This window comes from Rhinolophus hipposideros, assembly GCF_964194185.1.
Source record: "Rhinolophus hipposideros genome assembly, chromosome: 5".
In the NCBI taxonomy this organism is placed as follows: Eukaryota; Metazoa; Chordata; class Mammalia; order Chiroptera; family Rhinolophidae; genus Rhinolophus; species Rhinolophus hipposideros.
The window spans coordinates 57,804,384-57,823,441 of record NC_138051.1 but is presented as its reverse complement, the minus strand read 5'-3'; the positions used below and the strand labels follow the sequence as shown (position 1 = coordinate 57,823,441).

The 19,058-nt window shown below is 39.3% G+C and overlaps 1 protein-coding gene and 1 pseudogene across 11 annotated transcripts; one reads left to right on the top strand and one right to left on the bottom strand.

The window, feature by feature from the left end:
• Window positions 1–3,381: 3,381 nt before the first annotated feature.
• On the bottom strand, window positions 3,382–4,221 carry LOC308498172 (large ribosomal subunit protein uL11-like; annotated as a pseudogene). The gene is made up of 2 exons: window positions 4,032–4,221; window positions 3,382–3,892 (listed from the first exon to the last, which is right to left on the bottom strand). The product of its transcript is annotated as a large ribosomal subunit protein uL11-like (transcript).
• A 621-nt stretch (window positions 4,222–4,842) lies between these two features.
• On the top strand, window positions 4,843–17,385 carry TIPIN (TIMELESS interacting protein). Of its 10 annotated transcripts, none has more exons than XM_081048883.1 (10): window positions 4,931–4,993; window positions 6,797–7,051; window positions 7,205–7,376; window positions 7,607–7,741; window positions 7,862–7,940; window positions 8,142–8,217; window positions 10,943–11,065; window positions 11,301–11,364; window positions 15,268–15,474; window positions 16,799–17,385. In XM_081048883.1, exons 4-10 carry the CDS (start codon window positions 7,615–7,617, stop codon window positions 16,987–16,989), a joined length of 867 nt encoding a protein of 288 aa, XP_080905009.1. In that variant the 5' UTR covers window positions 4,931–4,993; window positions 6,797–7,051; window positions 7,205–7,376; window positions 7,607–7,614; the 3' UTR covers window positions 16,990–17,385. The 10 variants fall into 10 exon arrangements, with proteins under 10 accessions (XP_080905007.1, XP_080905009.1, XP_080905011.1 ...); XM_081048877.1 differs by having other exon boundaries at window positions 4,968–4,993; window positions 6,973–7,051; XM_081048885.1 differs by lacking the exon at window positions 6,797–7,051 and having other exon boundaries at window positions 4,933–4,993.
• Window positions 17,386–19,058: the final 1,673 nt, after the last annotated feature.

The following is a 19,058-nucleotide window of genomic DNA, read 5'->3' as shown; positions in this document are numbered from 1 at the left end:
GCTCAAGTTCCAGATCTTTCCAGAAGTCTTCACTGACTACTCTAGCTCTCATTCATCTTTCTTTCCTTTAACACTTACCAATTTTGGGTTCCAAGCAAATCAGCATTGAATTGTATGTTGTCTTACATCATTGACAATAATACAGTGTATTGCAAACAACAAAATCTAGTCTCATTACTAGTTTAAACAGAAATTTATTAAAGGATACAGATGGACAGAGAATGAGGCTAGGCAACTAAACAGGACTGATGCCACAATTGTGCTGCTCTATTGGAGACCCTAGTGGTACCCACACTGGGAAAAAGTGGACTTCCACTCTTACTGCTGGCATCGGACAGTGAACATGACCACTAACACCTCTAGCCCTGCTGCCCTTGGTTGTTTTTGTTTTTGTTTTTGTTTGTTTTTGCCAGAATAGATTGCAAACAGTGCCTCCATCTTCCCTTCACCCTCTTCTGACCTGAAATCTCATTCAGTTGTGGAATTGGGGTACCCAGTATATACCTAGCCATACAGAATCTGGGAAGCTGAGTTTTTCACTTCTATCTTAGGGATGAACTCATAAGATGGTGTGAGTCCCCAAACATAGAAAGGATGTTCAAAGGTTATCTTATCTTACCAATTTGGTTTATTACAGAAAACAAATAACACTCAATAAATACCTATTGATTTATTACCCTTCAGTACCCTCCATTAAAACAGTATCTTTAGATCGTCTGATCCACACTTTCTGTATTACAAAAGAGCAAACAGACTCAGACCAATAAAGTGATTTGATCATGGTCCAACTTTTAGTTCTTAGTAGAACTGATATAGTGGTCTGAGGATGAATTCTAGGCAAGATTCTAAAAGGCATAGTACCATGTACAGTGATGTAATAGTCATCATGTGTTGAGAAATGCTTGTGTGCATTAATGTGAAAATAGTGAAATATTTAAAGTAGTCAGTGAAGACTTCTGGAAAGATCTGGAACTTGAGCAGAACGTTGGAATTAGGTGGGATTTGGATAGATGTATGGAAGGTGTCCTAAGATAAGAGAAATAACAAAAGCATAAAAAATGATTAAGATTCAATAAAAAGACCGACCTAATTGACTCAGATTCAGTTCCTAAGAGAAATGAAAAGGTTAGGATAGCTATTGTGAACTGAGAGGTCTCATCATAGATTTTTTTCCATAGCCCCTAAAAGGCTTTAAATATTTTAATATTTAAACTAGCTCTTCACATTCTTAATATTTATTTTTGGAAACACTTCAAAATTGTAGATTTGCAAAATTAATATATTAATTTAATTTTTTTCTATTTTGTTATTTATGGCAGTCTGCTAATTGTCCCCCAACATCTTTTCACCCTTTCTTCCAAAGTAATAATCCTGAATTTTTACTGGGCCATGACCACCAAGAATAAAGACTATATTCCCAGCTTCCTTTGCAGCTGTGAGTGTGTGGCCACAGGATTGCATTCTGGATGTAAGCAGAACTGCTGTATGCAACTTCTGAGAAATGGTCTTAAAATACAGGGCCGTGCCCTTCTCTCTTTCCTCTGTCCTGCTGACTGTAATGCAGTTGGAGCTCTAGCTGCTATCTTGGACAATGGGGAAATCTTGAGAATAGAATGCTCACATGGTAAAGCGAGAAGACAGGAGACTGGATTGCTAACACCATGGAGCACCATACCAGCTGTAGACTTACTACCTCTAGACTTCTTGAACATGAGAGAGTTTATTTTTGGTTATTTTCTTCCTGTTATTTGTAGCTGAACCAGATCCTAATTCATAATCCCTGGCCTGGCCTCTCGATTGCTAATGCTGATGCAATCTTGACTGGGTGATATGATCCCAACTGTCATATGAAAGGCAGGGGCAAGTGGATGTCATAACCTTGAGATGGATTCCTCAAGTACACAGCAGACCACTACCACCAGCCAGCCCAGCACTTACCTAAGTGACAAGCCCAAATAACACTAGCTAATCAACGAGATTCAGAGACTTTACTTTTTAAAGACTTTGTTTTAATCTTTTGGTTTTAAAAGATTTACCCCATTTCTCTTCTTTCACACGTCATCTCTGGACTGGGTACACTGCTTGCCAGAATAACTTTTACACTTCATACTCCATTACTCAATTTTTTGTCTTTATTTTAATAGTCTATTTTTTTTTAAACAAAAACACTATTTACTTTTAAAAACATTAAATTGTTTTAAAAGAGTTTTAATGGCATGGTCTGTGGGAAAGCTATCTTTTATATCTGATGAAATTCTAAGGAAAACATATTTCTAGTATTCCTCACATATGGAAAACAGAAACAATTATTAGTCTTTGGCAATTATATGTCTAAGCCTTACAATTGTGGTAGTTATATTCACATGGGCCCATGGTTACTTATCAAAGGCTTTACATTTTCTAAAAGGGTCAAAAATTCTAAAAATGATATGGATGATGATGACTATCATTCAACCTTCCTCATAACCCTACAAATTATTAATAATATTAATAATATTAACTGAAACTGAAGCACAGTTGAAAGTCACCAAATAAATGATTGAACTGAGATTCAAATCCTCAGGGCTTCTGCTCTGGGCTTTTTTCTGGGGGCGTGGGGGTAGGGTGGTACAGAACTTTTTAATTTTTCAAAGTGCTTTTATATTACTTCATTAGACATAAAGTGGAGAATATAGACTCTTTGAATAATTAGAAGAATGCCTCTTGCCTCAGTTATCCGTATTCTTGAGGTGACATATTTCCTGCTCAAATTAATGTTAATTTAGTTAATAGCTTAATATTAATTATCTTGCATATATAGAAATAAAGCCATAAAATTAAGAAAAATGCGGTATATATACATATTTGCACACAGCTTTATTAGGTTGGTGCAATTGCGGTTTAAAAGGTTAAAAAATGCAAAAACTGCAATTACTTTTGCACCAACCTAATAGAACTTACAATTTATTTTATTTTGACACACTTTCTTTTATAATTTTAATAAAATATTTCAAGCTACAGAAAAATAGAATAGCATTATTCTTGGTTTGTCAAATCTTGATGCTATATTTGCTGCAGATAAGCTTTCTTTAGTTTTTTGAATAGTTAATGCATTCGTATATTCAAAAAAGTATAGTGTTAAGTCCTTATCCCACCCTGTCCCATATGCCCCGTTCCCATCTCCACAGATGTTAGTTACATATTTTCCCCCAGTTTTGTGTGTGTGCAAGTGCACATGTGTGTCTAGAAGCAAATATACGAATATATTTGGACTCGCTTAAAAAAATTTAAGGGTAACAAATTTTTGGCATTCTTCTGTGTGTCTACACTCCTAACACTAACTCTATGTTGTTGTTATTGTTGTTAAATGATATTTAATTGAAATATCTTCCTTTGTAGTTCCTAACTAGCTGGGCATTCTACTGCACCACTGTTGATGTCATCTATGATGCCAGGAGGGTGGCTGCCATTAACTTTGTAGCCCACAGACTGGGCTGTCCCCAAGATCTCTTAATGTCTCCAGACAGTTCTCTAGCTAAAGTTTGGTGCCCATCTGTCAGGCAATGTTAACAATCTCAACTAAAGTGCTATTTCCACTGTGCTTAATGCTTTTGTTGCTTCTTTCTGTCTCTCGGTGGTTCTTTGAGGGCTTTGATGATCAGGGCCGAGGCAGAAGGTAGTACTAGCTCAACCTGGGCCTGTCATTAGCATCAGTCATCCTCAGACCCTTCCAATCACCGGCTGCTTTGGCAATGCCATCACCAACCTTTTTTGGAGGCAGATCCAGGGCGCACATCTTGGGGGCCAGGGCCGCTGTGGCACGGACTTCCCCACCAGTGCATCTCAGGTATAGGACTTTGATCTCGTTGGGGTCAACCTTCTGCGGCATGCTGGTGGCTGCTGTCAGATGAACCTGGATTCAGGATGACAGAAGAAAAGTTGCACCTTGGCCTCCTCCGAGACACTCTTTCTCAGCTCATTACTCAATAAACGATTAATAAAACTTTTACGTTCAAGGAATCGTTAACTCGGAAGCATCGGTAGGTCCTCACCAAATGTTCTGCCTCGATCCTTTCTCCTCCATCTGAAGCAGGAGCCCAGGTGGGCGCTCTGTAGTAGGCGCTCTGCGGCTGAGCGCAGAATGCCTCCGGGAGGCCCCGTCCCCATCCCAGTTGGCTCCACTTTTTCCTTAACCCGAAGTTAAACAGGAAATCACACCCCTGCGGCTGAGCGCAGAATGCCTCCCGGATGCCCTGCCACGTTCGGGCTCCTTATCTTAGAAGATCGCCGTGTAGGTGCTTACTAATTACAAACGCTATCGTTTAGCATTTTTTCCCAGTGTAGCATTTTCCCCAGGTTACTCCCCGACAGTTCCCGGGTCTCTAGCGCCACCAGAGATGCAATGACACAGGGGGGCATCACGAGAGAAGACCACACCTCCCAGAGCCCAGTGCAGCCTCTGGGAGAGTGCCCCGATTTTCCCTTAAGTACCCCCGGGGGGTCTGAGCATGTTAAGGCAGTTTCTGGAGGTGTTAACCTGCCGCCTTCTCCGACCACCAGCGCTCTGATAATAAACATTCATTCTGGGACCCAACTCCTGAGTCCGTCGATATGGGCCGAGCCGGCACGAGCCCCGGACTGGTTTGTCCTCTGATTACACATCCACAATCCGATTTTCTAAAAACACGGAGACCTATTTTCAAAGTCTAAAGTACTCAGAGCGTAGCAAAGGTGAACTTCATGCAAATAAAGAGGCTGAACTGCTCTGACGAATTCGGGAGGAAGGAAGCACGGAGGACTAGGGGCGGGGGGACGGACCGGACCCCGGAAGGGCGGAGTCGGGGGTGAGGAGGCGGGACCCGCGCGGGTGGGTGGGGCAGCGCCGCGGGGGCCGCGCGCACGTTTGGCGCCAAAAGCTGAGGGCTCTTCTCGGGCCGGACGCTGGAGTCTCGCGAGAGGCGTGGCTTGCGGGCCTCCCCCCGCTCAGTGCTGTGGCTGCTGCCGTGGGCGTGAGGTGAGTGTGTGCGGGCGGGACAGTGAGGTTCTCGGGCGCAGAGGCGGCCAGGGGATCAGGTGGCGGGGCCGCGGGCCCGGCGGGTCGCAGGGAGGGCGCGAGGAGGTGGGCGGACAGGACGGAGGCGGATCGCGAGAGGCGGCCGCCCCGGGAGCCCCCGTGCGGAGAGGACGCCCGTGGGGAGGGCGGGCGCAGCGACTTTTTGTTTATGTTTCGGGTCGGCCTCTCCCTGAACCGAGCCCATTAGCCCGAGGGCACGCGCCTCAGAGACGGTGTTACGTGGCCAGCTGCGGTCCCGGGGCCTCTCACCATTCAAGGTGTCTCGTGAAGACTGAACGTTGAAGGGAGAGAATAGACAGGAACGAAGGCGAGGAGGTGGGAGAACGGAGGGGATGGGAACTTGAGTGTTTTTAGGGCTTGTTAGCGAAGAGGGACATGGAGTGGCGCGGTGGGACTTCCCTGGTGAGTGGGGCTGCCGTTTTCCGTGACTTGGCACCACTGGGACACGTCAGGGTCTGGGGACCGATTGCAGTTTGGACCTTACATTTCTTTGTTGCCTTCACTCCGCCGCGGGTTCGAGGACTAGAGAAAGGGGTGACGAGCATTTCATGAACGGCTAAAGGAGCACGTGCAACCATGGTCCAGAAGTGAAAGATGCTCCGTGTGTTTGCCCACAACGCCCCAGCCCCCCACGCTCGGCCGGTGCCTTGCACCGTCTCCCGCACACTCTCTACGGCGCGGGCCCGGTCGTCCCCGCGGAGCTCCCTCTGGGCGTCAAAGATGCGAACCCCGGTTCTTCCCGGAGGGCTTACCTAGAATGGGGCCACGCGTATTCGTTGTAGGTGGGGGGCTGCTGGAGAGCATAGGACGGCTCCGTGGCGGCCCTTCCAGTTCGGAAAATCTGCGATTCTGGAAAACCTTACTTGGAGATACAGGGGGTCATCGTCGGGAGTTGGTACTTGTTTTGTTTTTATGTACTTGTGATCGTGGAAACTTAGAGAAACTACATTGGAGAAAGGAGAGTTCATCTAGCTCTAGTAGTTTTACGGTTTGGGGGAAGCTTGGGGATTCTTCCTTCATTCTACAGGTGGTCACTGAGCGTCTTCTGTTGACGCGCTTGGGGGTACAGTGGCGAGGCACAGGACCTACCTACCTGTGTGCCCTTTTAGAGCGACAGTCTGGTATGGGAGACAATCAACTAGAACTTCACACTGACACTGGCTTAGTGCTGTGAAACTTGTGTTTTATACTTGAATGTGTATTATGGGAGGATTTCATTCAGGGAAGTTGGGGTAGACTTTTCTGGGGCGTGACAGTTGAGATCCGAAAGCGATCAGGAGTCGAGGAAGAACCTTCGAGATAGGAAACAGCGTTTGCAAACGTCCAGCGACCTGAGGGACGTGGCTCTTTCCAAAAACCCGAAAGAAAAAAGCGTGGAGAGAAGGTGTGAAGTGAGGCTGGAGATGAAGGAGGCGCCAAACCGCGGAGTTTTATCATCATCCCAAGCGCCATAGGAAGCCATGGAAATATTTAAACCGAGTGGCAACGCCATCAGCTTTCCATTGCCAAGGGTCCCGCGTAGCTGTGATAGGGACAATGGACTGGAAAAGGCAGAGCCGGGGAGGAGTAATGCAGTAATCCGAGTAGAAGTGCTAGGAAGTGGTTGTGGAGACGGGGAGAAATGGACAGACTCGTGGGCCAGTTAGGAAGTAAAAGGAATAGGAAGTGTAGGGTGGGGAAGGAAGCGTCAGGGAAGACCTGTGGGTTCCCGGCGTAGCTGGGGAGATGTCATTCATTCGGCAGATGGGGAAGGTCAGAAGTCCGGTGTAGTACGGGACGACTTAGGCGTGCCTTTGAGAAACTGAAGGGCTGTGAAAAGAGCAGCCGGGGTCCGAAGCTCAGATCTGAGGCCTCGATGGAAATAAATCCGTGAGTCATCTGTAACTGCTCATTAAAGCTGTGTGCGTAAATGAATGCAGACGGCCCAGGATGGAGTCCTGCCGGCCAGGTTAGAGGAAGGTGCATCTTCAAGGAAGATCCAGGAGGGAGGAAAACCAGGTGAGTACTGCGTTTCAAAAGCCAGTGGACACTCTTTTCCAGAAAAAGGAACTGATCAAAAGTGTCCGATGTTGCTGAGAGGTCAAGTAAGACGGTCCTGAAGAGTATTCTTTCAGGTTTATCGACCTGAATGTTAATTCCCTTTCTCGAAAGGAAACCTTACGTGGAAGATCAATACGTAAAGAGATTATTGTTACAAACTGCTCTAGTCGAAGTAGGGGGTTGAGGTACCTGTACCTGCCGCTTTCACACCCATTTGGACCCCAGTTTGAAACCCTCTGAACAATCCAAATCATTTTATGATAGAGGAAACGCAACAGTTGAGGTAAAACGATTTGTTCAAAATCATATTGTTATTTAGTGGTAGAACTCAGTTCTTCCGATTTCCAGCCCAATTCTTTTTTCTATAACTATTATCATCTCCACTCTTCATCATGTGTGAGTTTGAAATACGGTTTAACTGACTGAAACGGGTGAATTTTGCTGCAAGTAGAACCTAGCTGTGTAACAGGAAGACTACTTGGATAAATAAACATGGTTACTTTTTTTCCATAGAGGAAAAGATGCTGGAACTGGAGAATGACTTGACTTATCTATCAGATGATGAGATTGTAGATGAAATCTTTTCAAATCCATTCCCACCTCCAGCTTCTCCAGTGCGAGATGGTGAAGGAGCTGAACCTGATGAAGGTCTGTATAGAGTTCGAAAAAAGTGTCCATGTTCAGTTATCCATCATCTTAGAAACGATACATTTTATAGACGAAGCTTAAATTATTTAAGTAATAATAAATATTGGTATATTTCATCAGAGTCAGGAAGAGAAGCACTTGTGCCTGTACCTCCAAAGAGAACAGTAAAAAGGAATATACCCAAGCTGGATGCTCAGAGGTACATTTACTATTTTCTTAAACACTTATACTTTTTCATTACATCTTTTTTTTTTCTTATGTTATAAGCTTTTGGTTGGGATGATTTGGAGATGACATATTTCTAAAGACTTTCAGGTCAGCAGGTAATATTTTTTATGATTTTGGTTCGGCCTTGATGGCTTCAGAAAAATTGTAATTAAAAACATATTTCTATTCACAGATTAACTTCAGAGAGAGGGCTTCCAGCATTAAGGCATGTGTTTGATAAGGCAAAATTCAAAGGTAAAGGTCATGAGGTAAGAAATGTCTGATTTTTATTTTAGACTTTTGTTTTTAAAAATACAGTCATCCCTCAGTATCGGAGGAGCATTGGTTCAAGGACCCCTGTGTATTCCGCAGATGCCCAAGTCCCTTATATAAAATGATGTAGTATTTGCATATATCCCATGTGCATATTTTATCTCTAGATTATTTGCAATACTTAATACAATGTAAATGTTATGCAAGTTGTTATACTGTGTTGTTTAGGGAATAATGATAAGAAAAAATGTCAGTACATGTTCAGTACAGGTGCAACCATCATACGCATAACCATCACAGCACACGTCAGCAACAACACAAGTTTTTTTCTGAATGTTTTCAATCTGCAATTGGTTGAATCCCCGAATGTGGAACCCGCGGATATGAAGGGCCAACAATATCTATAAAACTGGGCTTATTATTGTGGTCTTAGGAATCTTGTAATGTCTTACAGATACTATCATTCATTACCATATCTCTTGAAAAACTATAATGTGGAAAGGGCACTGTTTGAAGAATCAGAAAGCATGTCTTGTAGTCTCAGTTTTGTCATAGTATGGCTTTAGGAAAGTTGCATCAATCAGTAAGCCTGAGTTTGTACTTTATGATTTTGAGGAATAAAATTTTCTTTACTTTAAAGACAATTTAAATTTCATGAGAACAAGGACTTTACCTGTATTGATGGCTTATGTGTCACCCAGATATGGCATCACGGTTCATAATAGACATCAGTTAAATTTTGTTGAAAAATGGCGACATTTAAGAACTGTCAATCACTGGACAAATGTACATTTTAAAATTTTCTTATCTTTGAATCCTATAGAGTGTAGGTACAATTTTTTGCAGGTAATATCTTTATAGAGCTTTGCAGTTTATGAAGTATTTTCAAATATTTTATTTCTCACCTGTGAGGCAGATGTTGGTCCCTTTCATTATCTAATGAAAGAAATAAGAGTTTTAGAGTTTTAAGGGTCCAGTGCCCACAGGGCAGAATCTAGACTTCTCATTTGATAGCCCAACCAGAATACTGTTAATGCCACAATGCGCACCATCTTGGTGTGGTGTGCAGTGTAACTGGGGACAGCTTGGAGGCAGATAGCAGTTCAGAGGCTGTTGTACTAGCAGTGGAACTGGGTGAAAATAGCTTGGGTAGGGTAGAAGTGGGTGAACAACATGGTACTTCTAGTTGATTAGATACAGGGAAGTGAAAAAGGAGTCAGAAATAATCCCAAGATTTCAAACCTGGGAGGCTGAAACCTTGTAGTACATTTGCTCAGCTTCATTGGACAGGAAGCTAACATAAGCCTGTGTAATATTTTGCCACATAACTGAATGTAAATCAGGATATATTAAAACCAGACCCAGCTCAGTTAATTCATTGCCCTTTTTGAAATTTCCAGGTAGTAATGATGAATTGGTAAATTGGTGCTTTGAATTTATGAAGTCTCCATCATTTTCATAATAAGATAAACTTAAATGAAGAATAAATATTTTGTGTTTCACTGGGTGCTAGTGGGCTCTGAGTTTATCTAGTCTTCTGTACTTTGCTCTTAAAAATTCTTACTATTTTCTCACAGTTGAAGCCTCATTGTCTTTTTTCATGTATGACTTCCCACTGTATTTAGGTATTTCTTTTCTTGTGTCCCTTGGGTCTCACATGACATTGTGAGGTAGCTGACCAGCTACCCTCAACAATTGGAAAATGATCTTAAGTGATTGAATTTTTAAAAGAACTTTTATCTTTGTTATCAGAGTGAGAATAAGATGTTACACTCTCACTGTTACATATTTAATTATTGGTAGAGTTGATTGTCTCGACTATTGGCTTCTTAGACAAGATTAAATAACAACAATAATTGCTGTGCTCACTTTTGAGCACATTTGAGTGCTCACTTTGTGTCAGTGCTTTACTTGTATTACTTACTCTTCGTAACAACCTGATGAGGTATGTATATTATTCTCATTTTATACATGAAGAAAAAGGCACAGAGAGGTAAAGTAATTTCTTCAAAGTCACAGGTATTAAGTGGTAGAATTGAGATTTGAATGTATGCAGTCTGATTCAGAGCCTGTGCTTTTAACCACTCTGATTTTAAAATACTGTTAAGACAATAAAATATGTTACAGTAAAACCAGGGATTTGGAACTTTTCTCATTCATTAATCCAGTTTATTAAGCTTTGTTTTTTATTTTAATTTTTAAAAAATTTATGTTAAATTGAAATTTCAAATATAGAGAGTTATTGTGGTCTGAGGATGTTGAACCTGTTCTTGCTGCTCTTTGGTACTTTGCCCTTGGGATTTCTGAATATATTTTCACAATGCTGAATTCTTAATGCTTTCTTCTCTATATATGATTTAGGGACATGCCACTTTATTTAGTTATTCCTAAAAGATATCTTGACATATTTTATTAAAGCTTATTTTTTGTATTACTTTACATTTCTGAAAATATGCATGTGATTATCTTTTTAACTTTTATTAAGTTTTCATATGGCTTTTTTCCACTCTCTGATTTAAAAAAAAAAATGTCTATTCAGTGCTCTTTTAGACTACAATCCTTTAAACCCTTAATAGATATTTTTCTTCTTGAAGTTTCTTCACCTTATAAATGTAAAATGACACCAGTGACTTTGGTATTACTATTCAATTCTAAAATCTGCTGACAAGGTCAGTTCTGAGAACGAGCTTTCTGTTTAGCATTTTTATTTTTATGTGCCAGGCTGAAGACTTGAAGACGCTAATCAGACATATGGAGCACTGGGCACATAGGCTATTCCCTAAACTGCAATTTGAAGATTTTATTGACAGAGTTGAATACCTGGGAAATAAAAAGGAAGTTCAGGTAGGTGTTGCGCTTATCATGGCTATCATTCACAGTGTTAAGTAGTACAAGGATAGATTTAGTTAAGGCTAAGCATCTGTTTGGGGTCTTCATTTTAAAATCTCTCTTGGTAGAGAGAAGGAAAATTAATAGTAGTTATTTGAAGACCAACTTTTTTGGAACTCAGAATTGAATAAATGACCATTTTCCTCCAAATGTTATCAATGAAAATGTAAAAATCTCTCTTTATTTTCAGACCTGTTTAAAACGAATTCGACTTGACCTGCCTATTTTACATGAAGATTTTATTAGCAATAATGGTAAGATTATAGGTTTACTAACTTTATAACAATTTTTCTTTTAGAAATGGATTTAGTTGGGGTAGACAGTATATTACAGGACTCGGTTCTTACTATATTGAGTATATAAGTAAAGAATAGTAAATAAGAATGAGTTAATGCCTTGGTACATTTAGAATGTTGTATATGATACTTGTTTCTTTAAAGACATGGCTGCAATGCCATTGAGAGATGTAAAATGTGTTTAGCCATGAAACATGAGCTTTTGAGAACTCTTTTGATGGTCACCCACTGATCCTTTCTTTGTAGTGCTTGTTAGTAAAAATATCTGACAAGATATAATGTTCACATAACATGTACACCATTAAAAAAAAGGCTCTGGGAAATTAGGCAGAATCATTTGATGATGAAATAGTTTACATTTCACTTAAGAGTGCAGATCTTGAATACAGGACTTTAGTAAGACCTACGTGACTGTTCCTGCTATTGGTTGCACTTGTTAGTGGTACAGTGCAACCACAGGCTGTCACACATATCAAAACATGGTTCCTGCCGACAGGGTCTGTATAGTTATCAGATGTTCTGTGCGATGGCTCCATACATGTTCGTTTGTTTTTCAAACTTTTAATAGATGTAGTAGAAAATGCAGACTCCATATAGGACGCCCCCAAAGTTGTTTAAAAATTGCTGTTAAAAGTGTGAAGCATTGTGATGTAAATAATCCAAGAATTATTTATGTTTTTTGTAATCTATGGTATGTACTGATGGCATGGGATTTGGTATATAGAAAGGAATTAGTTACTATAATATATACCACTGGGTTAGTTTATTCAGCAGCACTTTTTGAGCTGCGTACTGTAATGCTAAAGTTTCAAGGATAAGGAATAAGGTCAAACCCCTTGCCTCGCAGGCTAACGGACTAGAGAACAAGTCAGATATATAACACTGCCAATAGTTTCACTGGTGCTGTAATTAGAGATATGAACAGAGGTGTAGAGTGCAAAGGAGAACATAGTTAATTTTATCCTGGAGAGGAGAAAGCTTCCCAGAGGAGGTATCACAAGTACTTTGATAGAGAGTCAGAAAGAGATCAGGAAGAGGTCAGGGAGAGATGAGTTTTGGATAGAGAGAGCCATTTATGCAGAGGAGTAAATGAACAGGACCATTCCTGGAATTACGGCCATGCTGAAATATAGGGTACATGGAGGAGTCCTGTATCAGAGAGCCTTGTTTATTGTTGAATCTGTTTTGTTTGTATCCTAAGAGAATGGTCTCCAAACCTTTTGGATCAGGCACCAAATGTTTTGAGCATTTCATTTACTTATTTTACTAATACATGTACTACAATACTAATCATAATAAAGATTTTTTTGTTGGCACCAAAACATTACTACACAGTTTTAAAGTGAAAACAATATGTTTGACTATTCTACTGAATAATTTTTTTTCAAAAGTCTTGGGCTAGTACTTCTTGATCAATGATTTGATGGTACGGTTGTCGTTTGTTTTTTCCCTCCAATCTTGGTTTTACCTTAGTAAGATACATGAATCCAAATGGAAGTAGATCATCTTTAACTGTACTTAATAAATCTTGGTATTCATTTTTTAATCCCATTCACTAATGCAAAGATTTTTGTTGAAGTTTGTTGAAAACTAGAAAATTTTCATTTACCCTTTTCAATCAATTGATTTTCTTAAAAATTAAGCAAGGGTTGTTATGTTTTTATATTTTTAACAAATGTGTAGTCATGTCACTGCTGCTCAGAGCCCTGAAGTGGCTCCTTATATCACTGAAAGTAAAAGCAAAATCCTTGTCATGTCCAGCTTGGCCCGACACAGCCTGTTCCTGTGTCCTCACTCTATCCCCCTTCCCTCTCTGACTGTATCTTTTACTGTTTCCCACTCACACTGCTTTAGCCGCTCTTGCCTCCTAGCTGTTCATTGAACCTTCTGGGCACATTTCTGTCTTACGGCTTTTGCACTGTTTCGCTCTGCCTTGAACTCTGTCCTCCTACCTGCCTCCTGTCTCCAAATCTGCATGGCTGATTTTCTTACTGTCTTCAAACTGTGCTTCCTGACCACACTGTTAAAATTGTACCCCATCCCCGTTCGTGATTCCCCTATGCCTTTTTTTCATAGCACTTATTTCCCTTCTTTAATTATGATATAATTTGCTTACTGTTAGTTTATGTGTACCAAAACGATAGCATCCTGTAGCACCTTGAATATTTCTGGCTTTAGCTTCTTTGCCACAATAGCCTGCCTATGAATGTTGCAGTAAAGGAATTTCGTGTGTGGTTCTAATTTGTTTTTAATCCCATTTTTATCCTAGTCACATCTCCATCAGTGGTTATGTTCACATTATTTTTCCATAACACATTGTTTTAAGAAGTCATTTACTATTGATGACATCCTTCCTTTCATGTCTCACAAAAAAAGTAGTTGTTTATACATTCCATTATTCAGGATCCTATAAGCCCTGTAAGGTGAATGAAGCATATTAGAAACCCTATATATTGCAAAATTGGTTCTAATACTTGTTTCTTAACTTCTCCAGCAATGTTTTTTCACATGTACTTCATCAATATTTTCTGGCAAAGCATGCATTTTAGTTTCTTGCCACAAATTTTTTCCACGTCAGGAACGGAAAAGTGTATGACCTTTTGTCCTTTACTATTATGGAAGAAACCTCACAAGGGGTTTGAATTGTAAAAGACTGGATTAAATATCATATGATTTTTAAACCTTAGCGGAATAATTGTAAAGGTTTGTCTTCATGTTTTAAATGTTTTGCTGGTTGTAATGGTTTTCACTATCACTAGCTAATACCTCAAGGCACAGTGCATACATGAAACAAGGATGGTATATATAAATTCATATTTCAAATGGTAGTCTTGGTGATACCAATTTTTTTTTTGCCTACTTGTCACATCTGATGATGAGGTTATCATTTTTTTAAACCTATAATGTGAATTATGTTGAAAGAAGGTGAAGTGTTAACTTTACCATTTTCTTAGTTCTTGCTCAGGTTTGTATTAGCTTCTACCTATAGGTGTTTTATTTTGCAAAAATCTTTTTAAGCTACCACTTGTGCATTTTGTTGGAACTGTTTTAGTTAAAGCTAGATGGTCTGTCAGTCTACTTAAATGGGCAATCAGAATCAGCTGTCTGTCACAATACGCTGAAATTTAAAAACGAGTGAGGGCCCAGCTCTGCCACCCTTCCTCGGCGTGGAGCTGCTTTTACTAAGGTAGTTTACAGACCAGATGATAACTGCCATGGATAAGTGATAGTTTGTCACCGCCAGTCCTTATTTAAATGTAAGTTAGTAAAACTTAATTTTTTTTCATTCTTAAATAATATATTCCCATACCACTGTGGATCATTTTAGGGGTATCGTATTTTGAGATAACTAGTATGTAGGGCTTGAAGAATTTGTTAAGACTAATACTGTAGAGAACACTGAATTTTCTTTTCAATTAACTTTGAAATAAATCCACAGATCTCTAAATTTCCTTTTTCACTTTTTGCCTGGGTTTTACCCCATTTAAAAATAGCCTATATATAATTTATTACACATGCTATTAAAATGTTTTTGGTTCAATGTAAAACCAGAATAAGCTTTAGATTCTTTAAGTTCTTTTATTAGCCCAAGCATAAAATATTTCTAATCATAACTAAGAACTTTTACTTTCTTTTCATGCATGTTTTAAACTAGTATTTCCATTTGACTTAAAATGCCTCTTTAAAGTGATTTATAAGTATTCTTTTTATTTGAATCAAGCCTGTATTTGTAACATTCTCAGTTGTTTCTTCTGGTCTGCACCTTGTCACTTTAAACTGGTTTTCAATTAATAGTGCGTGAGGTCTTTTTCTAACTGTTTTAGTATTAGAGATGTACTCACTTTTTCTTTTCTACTGCAGATGAAGTAGGGGAAAATAATGACCGTGATACAACTGCTACTGAATTAGGTCCCTTTCTGACAAATTCACCTGAAAGTGAGAAGTTTGCTTCTGAGTCAAGTAGAAGCCTAACTGAAGAGCAACAACAAAGAATTGAGAGAAATAAACAACTGGCCTTGGAAAGAAGGCAGGCAAAGCTACTGAGTAATAGTCAGTCCCTAGGAAACGGTAAATTTTATGCCAGTTTTTATGTGCTACCATTAATATAGCAAGGGCATGTTAGAAATTTTAACTTCTCTACTATCTCCCAAAATAAAATACCTCTAGGGATAGAAAAATGATACAGTATATTAAGTTTATGTATATTTGAGAGAGAGACAGAGACAGAGAGAGAGAGAGAGAGCAAGCTAGCTATTTGGAATCCTCAAAGAATAAATGAGTCCAAGATGGTTTTCTGAATAGCTGAGTACCTGTTAAAAAATTATTTTAACCATTTAAAATTGTTTCTGAATCTTTCAAAAACATATTCTTCTCTGACTACTTAAAGCACGTAACACACAGTTTTATTTTTTTTTATTTTAGGATCATAATTGTGAGCATTATTATGGTACTTTCCTAAACATATAAAATGCCTTTTGTACCCATTGAGGATTTTAGAGCCATTTGCTATGATGTGAATAGGTCCTAATTTTTTTTTTTTGCATGGTGTCACTTTTGTTGTGAGCTATCAGTTTATCTGTTACATTTCCTTCTCTCTGTTAAAAATGCCTTAAAATTTGTTGTTTCTAAAACAGATTGGGTTTCAAAACTAGACAGCCAGGTTTGTTGAAACTGTATTTAAAAATAGTTACAAATTGGTTTTGAATGAAGCAGGATGACATATGCCGTTCCCAATTTCCAATTCAGTTTTTCGTTTTGAAATGGGAAAATAAGAATTATAGTCAGTAGTGAAGATACCACGTTATAAAACAAGTTTCACCCAAGGTAATAAAATTCTCAAGTGAAAATTATTGTGTGACTACATTATGAAATAAAATAAATCTAATTCTTAAATTTACAAATGGATGTTTTATTACTGCCATGTGAAAAATTACCCGAAAATACAACTGTTGTTGAGAGCAGTGTTCTCATTATCACAGTGTGCCTGGCAATGAGGATTTTAATGCTCATCTTCTATTTATAATCTACAACTTTAAACTTTGCCCAAATAGAAATAAATATCTTAAATTTTCTTTATATTAGATCACTTTGACATATAGTAGATCGCTTTGATTTTTTTTTTAAACTTCTATGTAGTAGTTGTGATTTTGAATGAGAATCACATTTGGCTACGATTCGAGAATTTGAGTTCAGTACCTTTCAAGACTTGCATTTTTGAATGGACTTTATGCATGTATAAGCATGGCTTATTTGGAAGAAATGATCATAAGTAACAGTAAAATGATCATAAATATCATCTCTATTGATCTAAGCTTGTGAAGAGATTTGCATTTATCAGGTAAGAACTGGATCAGGTGCTTACAGTGAGTAATAAAGGTGATTTCTCTTTCAGACTTGTTAGTGAACACACCCGGGCCACAGACAGCTGAAGATGGTCATATGGATGAGGATCAACAAGAAGAGGAGTCAGATGGGTTTAACAAAGACGTTCTAGACAATCCACATGCTGCTGCTGCTGCCAGTACTGTAAATGAAGAGCAGGAATTGAAAATAGAGAAGACACAACTGGACCAGTCCTTGTAAAATCTATAGCAGTAACTTTATCCTTCATCCGGAAATGTTACTGAGTTTGGATGGACCTCAGCTAAGAGGGAGTCTGTTAACTTGGTATCCTCCAAGTTTGAGATTACTATGTATTTTGTCTACTTTGAAATCCTTATGTAGTAAAACCTTTACAGACTCCTGTTTAACGTCTGGTGTTTATAATTATTGTTGTTTCTTATTAACTTTAGTCTTTTCTCTTTAGTGTTTATTTTTATATAGATAAGACTTCGTAACAAGTATTAGTGGTTAATAAGCCACTTCTGCTGCTAGTGTGCCATTAAACGCCTTGTTTCACTAAATTGCATGGTATTTTAAGATATAAATATATGAGTATTAATATCCATTTAAAAAATAAAAATCTTACAAACTATCTCTAGAGGCTTTGTGAAAGTTTGTCATTGCTATTTAGTTCTGCATTTCACACTTTTGGTAAAATGTTAAAGGTTTTTATGTGTGCTTACATGTATTTGGGGAGTCACTTTAATACGTGAGAGGTTGCCTGGCCTGCATAGGTGCTAGAGAGGTTCACGTGTTCTTTGGTACCTGTTGACTAGTTGGAGAGAAACTTGTGAAGTATTATGAGGAATATAGAGCACTTAGGGGGGATTCATAGGAGACCATTGAGTTAGTGGAAATTCCAGGGATTGGGACATACAGGTACAATAATAATGAAGAAAGGAAAATCGGGGAAATAAAGAAGATTTGGGAACGGTGAATGTGAGGCTAGAAGTGTTAGGGTCAGATAGTGAGAAGACCTGATTAGAATTTTCCCTACCTGAGATTATCAACTTGGAGGGGTAATTACAGATAAGAAAGTAGCACATTGACAACCAAGTTTAAAGAAGGTCTGTCTAGTTCTTGGCAGAGTCCCATTCGGGAGAGGGAAAGGCAAAACTAGTTTTTACAGACCAGGAGATGGGAAGATTGCTGTTGGTGAGAAACACTGGCAGAGTGATGGTGCTGACATGGCTTCTGTCTGTGAAGCTGGGATAGGCATCTTGCTCTCTTCAGGCTTGTTGACTTCAGGTGGGGATGGAGTGACAAGGATGGATTGGTTGAAAGGCAAGGACGTTGAGTACAGAATATATAGGGTGTCGGGGCGGTGCCTGTAGGCGTGGTGGGACCGGCAGAGTGAGGAGCCGAGAGGCATAAGCCTCAGGATTGTAGCTTGTTGCTAATAGGGGATCAGCTAGAAGATGAATCTAGTCTATTGATACACAACCAATGCCCAGAGAAACTGCTTGCTCAGGACCTTGTTCTGGCCTCAACCCACCCTCACCAACTGGACTAGAAGAGCTTTATTTGCCCGGTGGTAGCATTTGCTGGCAATGTGACATGTCTCCAACAAGGGCAAGACCATTGTCACTGATCATCCGAGGAATACTTAGAAAAAAAGGGTGGAAAGGGAGGTTTGAGACCAGACCTTACCTGCGCACCCCACCTCACCTCTCATGCCCCATCACCAACTGGTGCTGCGGACAGCAGGGCAGGCTAGAGGCAAATAAATAGTGGCTAGGCAGGACTAAGTCTTCCTATGTGCAAGTGACTGAAAGTTCATCTGACAGTGGTCAGGGGGCCTGTGACCCAAATGGCCTGATGTAGCAATTACTGGAAAAATTATAACTTACTTTGAAAGAACTGATTTGTCACTGACTAACCCAATATCAATTCTGGATTTATTAAAAATCAACTGGCAACTTGCAGAGCTACCATTCACTATTCATTTCTGAAAAATCAGTTTCTGTAGTGACCTAATTGTATTTTATTTAATGCAATTTGAACGATGAGAATACATTTTACACATAGTAGTCCCCCCCTTATATGCAGGGGATACATTCCAAGGCCTCCAGCAGGTGCCTGAAACTGCGCATAGTACCAAACCCCATATATATATATATATATATATATATATATATATATATATATATATATATATTTATATATATTTATATATATATATATATGTAGTGTATATATATATAGTGTTTTTTTCCTACATATATACATACCTATGATTATACATTGGAATGGTAAGAGATTAGCAACAG

Coding starts and splice junctions, on each gene's coding strand:
- TIPIN (XM_081048879.1), top strand. CDS start 6,967: ATGCAGACGGCCCAGGATGGAGTCCTGCCGGCCAGGTTAGAGGAAGGT. Junction 11,365..15,267: donor AGATTTTATTAGCAATAATG/GTAAGATTATAG, acceptor TTTCTACTGCAG/ATGAAGTAGGGGAAAATAAT. Junction 15,475..16,798: donor TAGTCAGTCCCTAGGAAACG/GTAAATTTTATG, acceptor TTTCTCTTTCAG/ACTTGTTAGTGAACACACCC.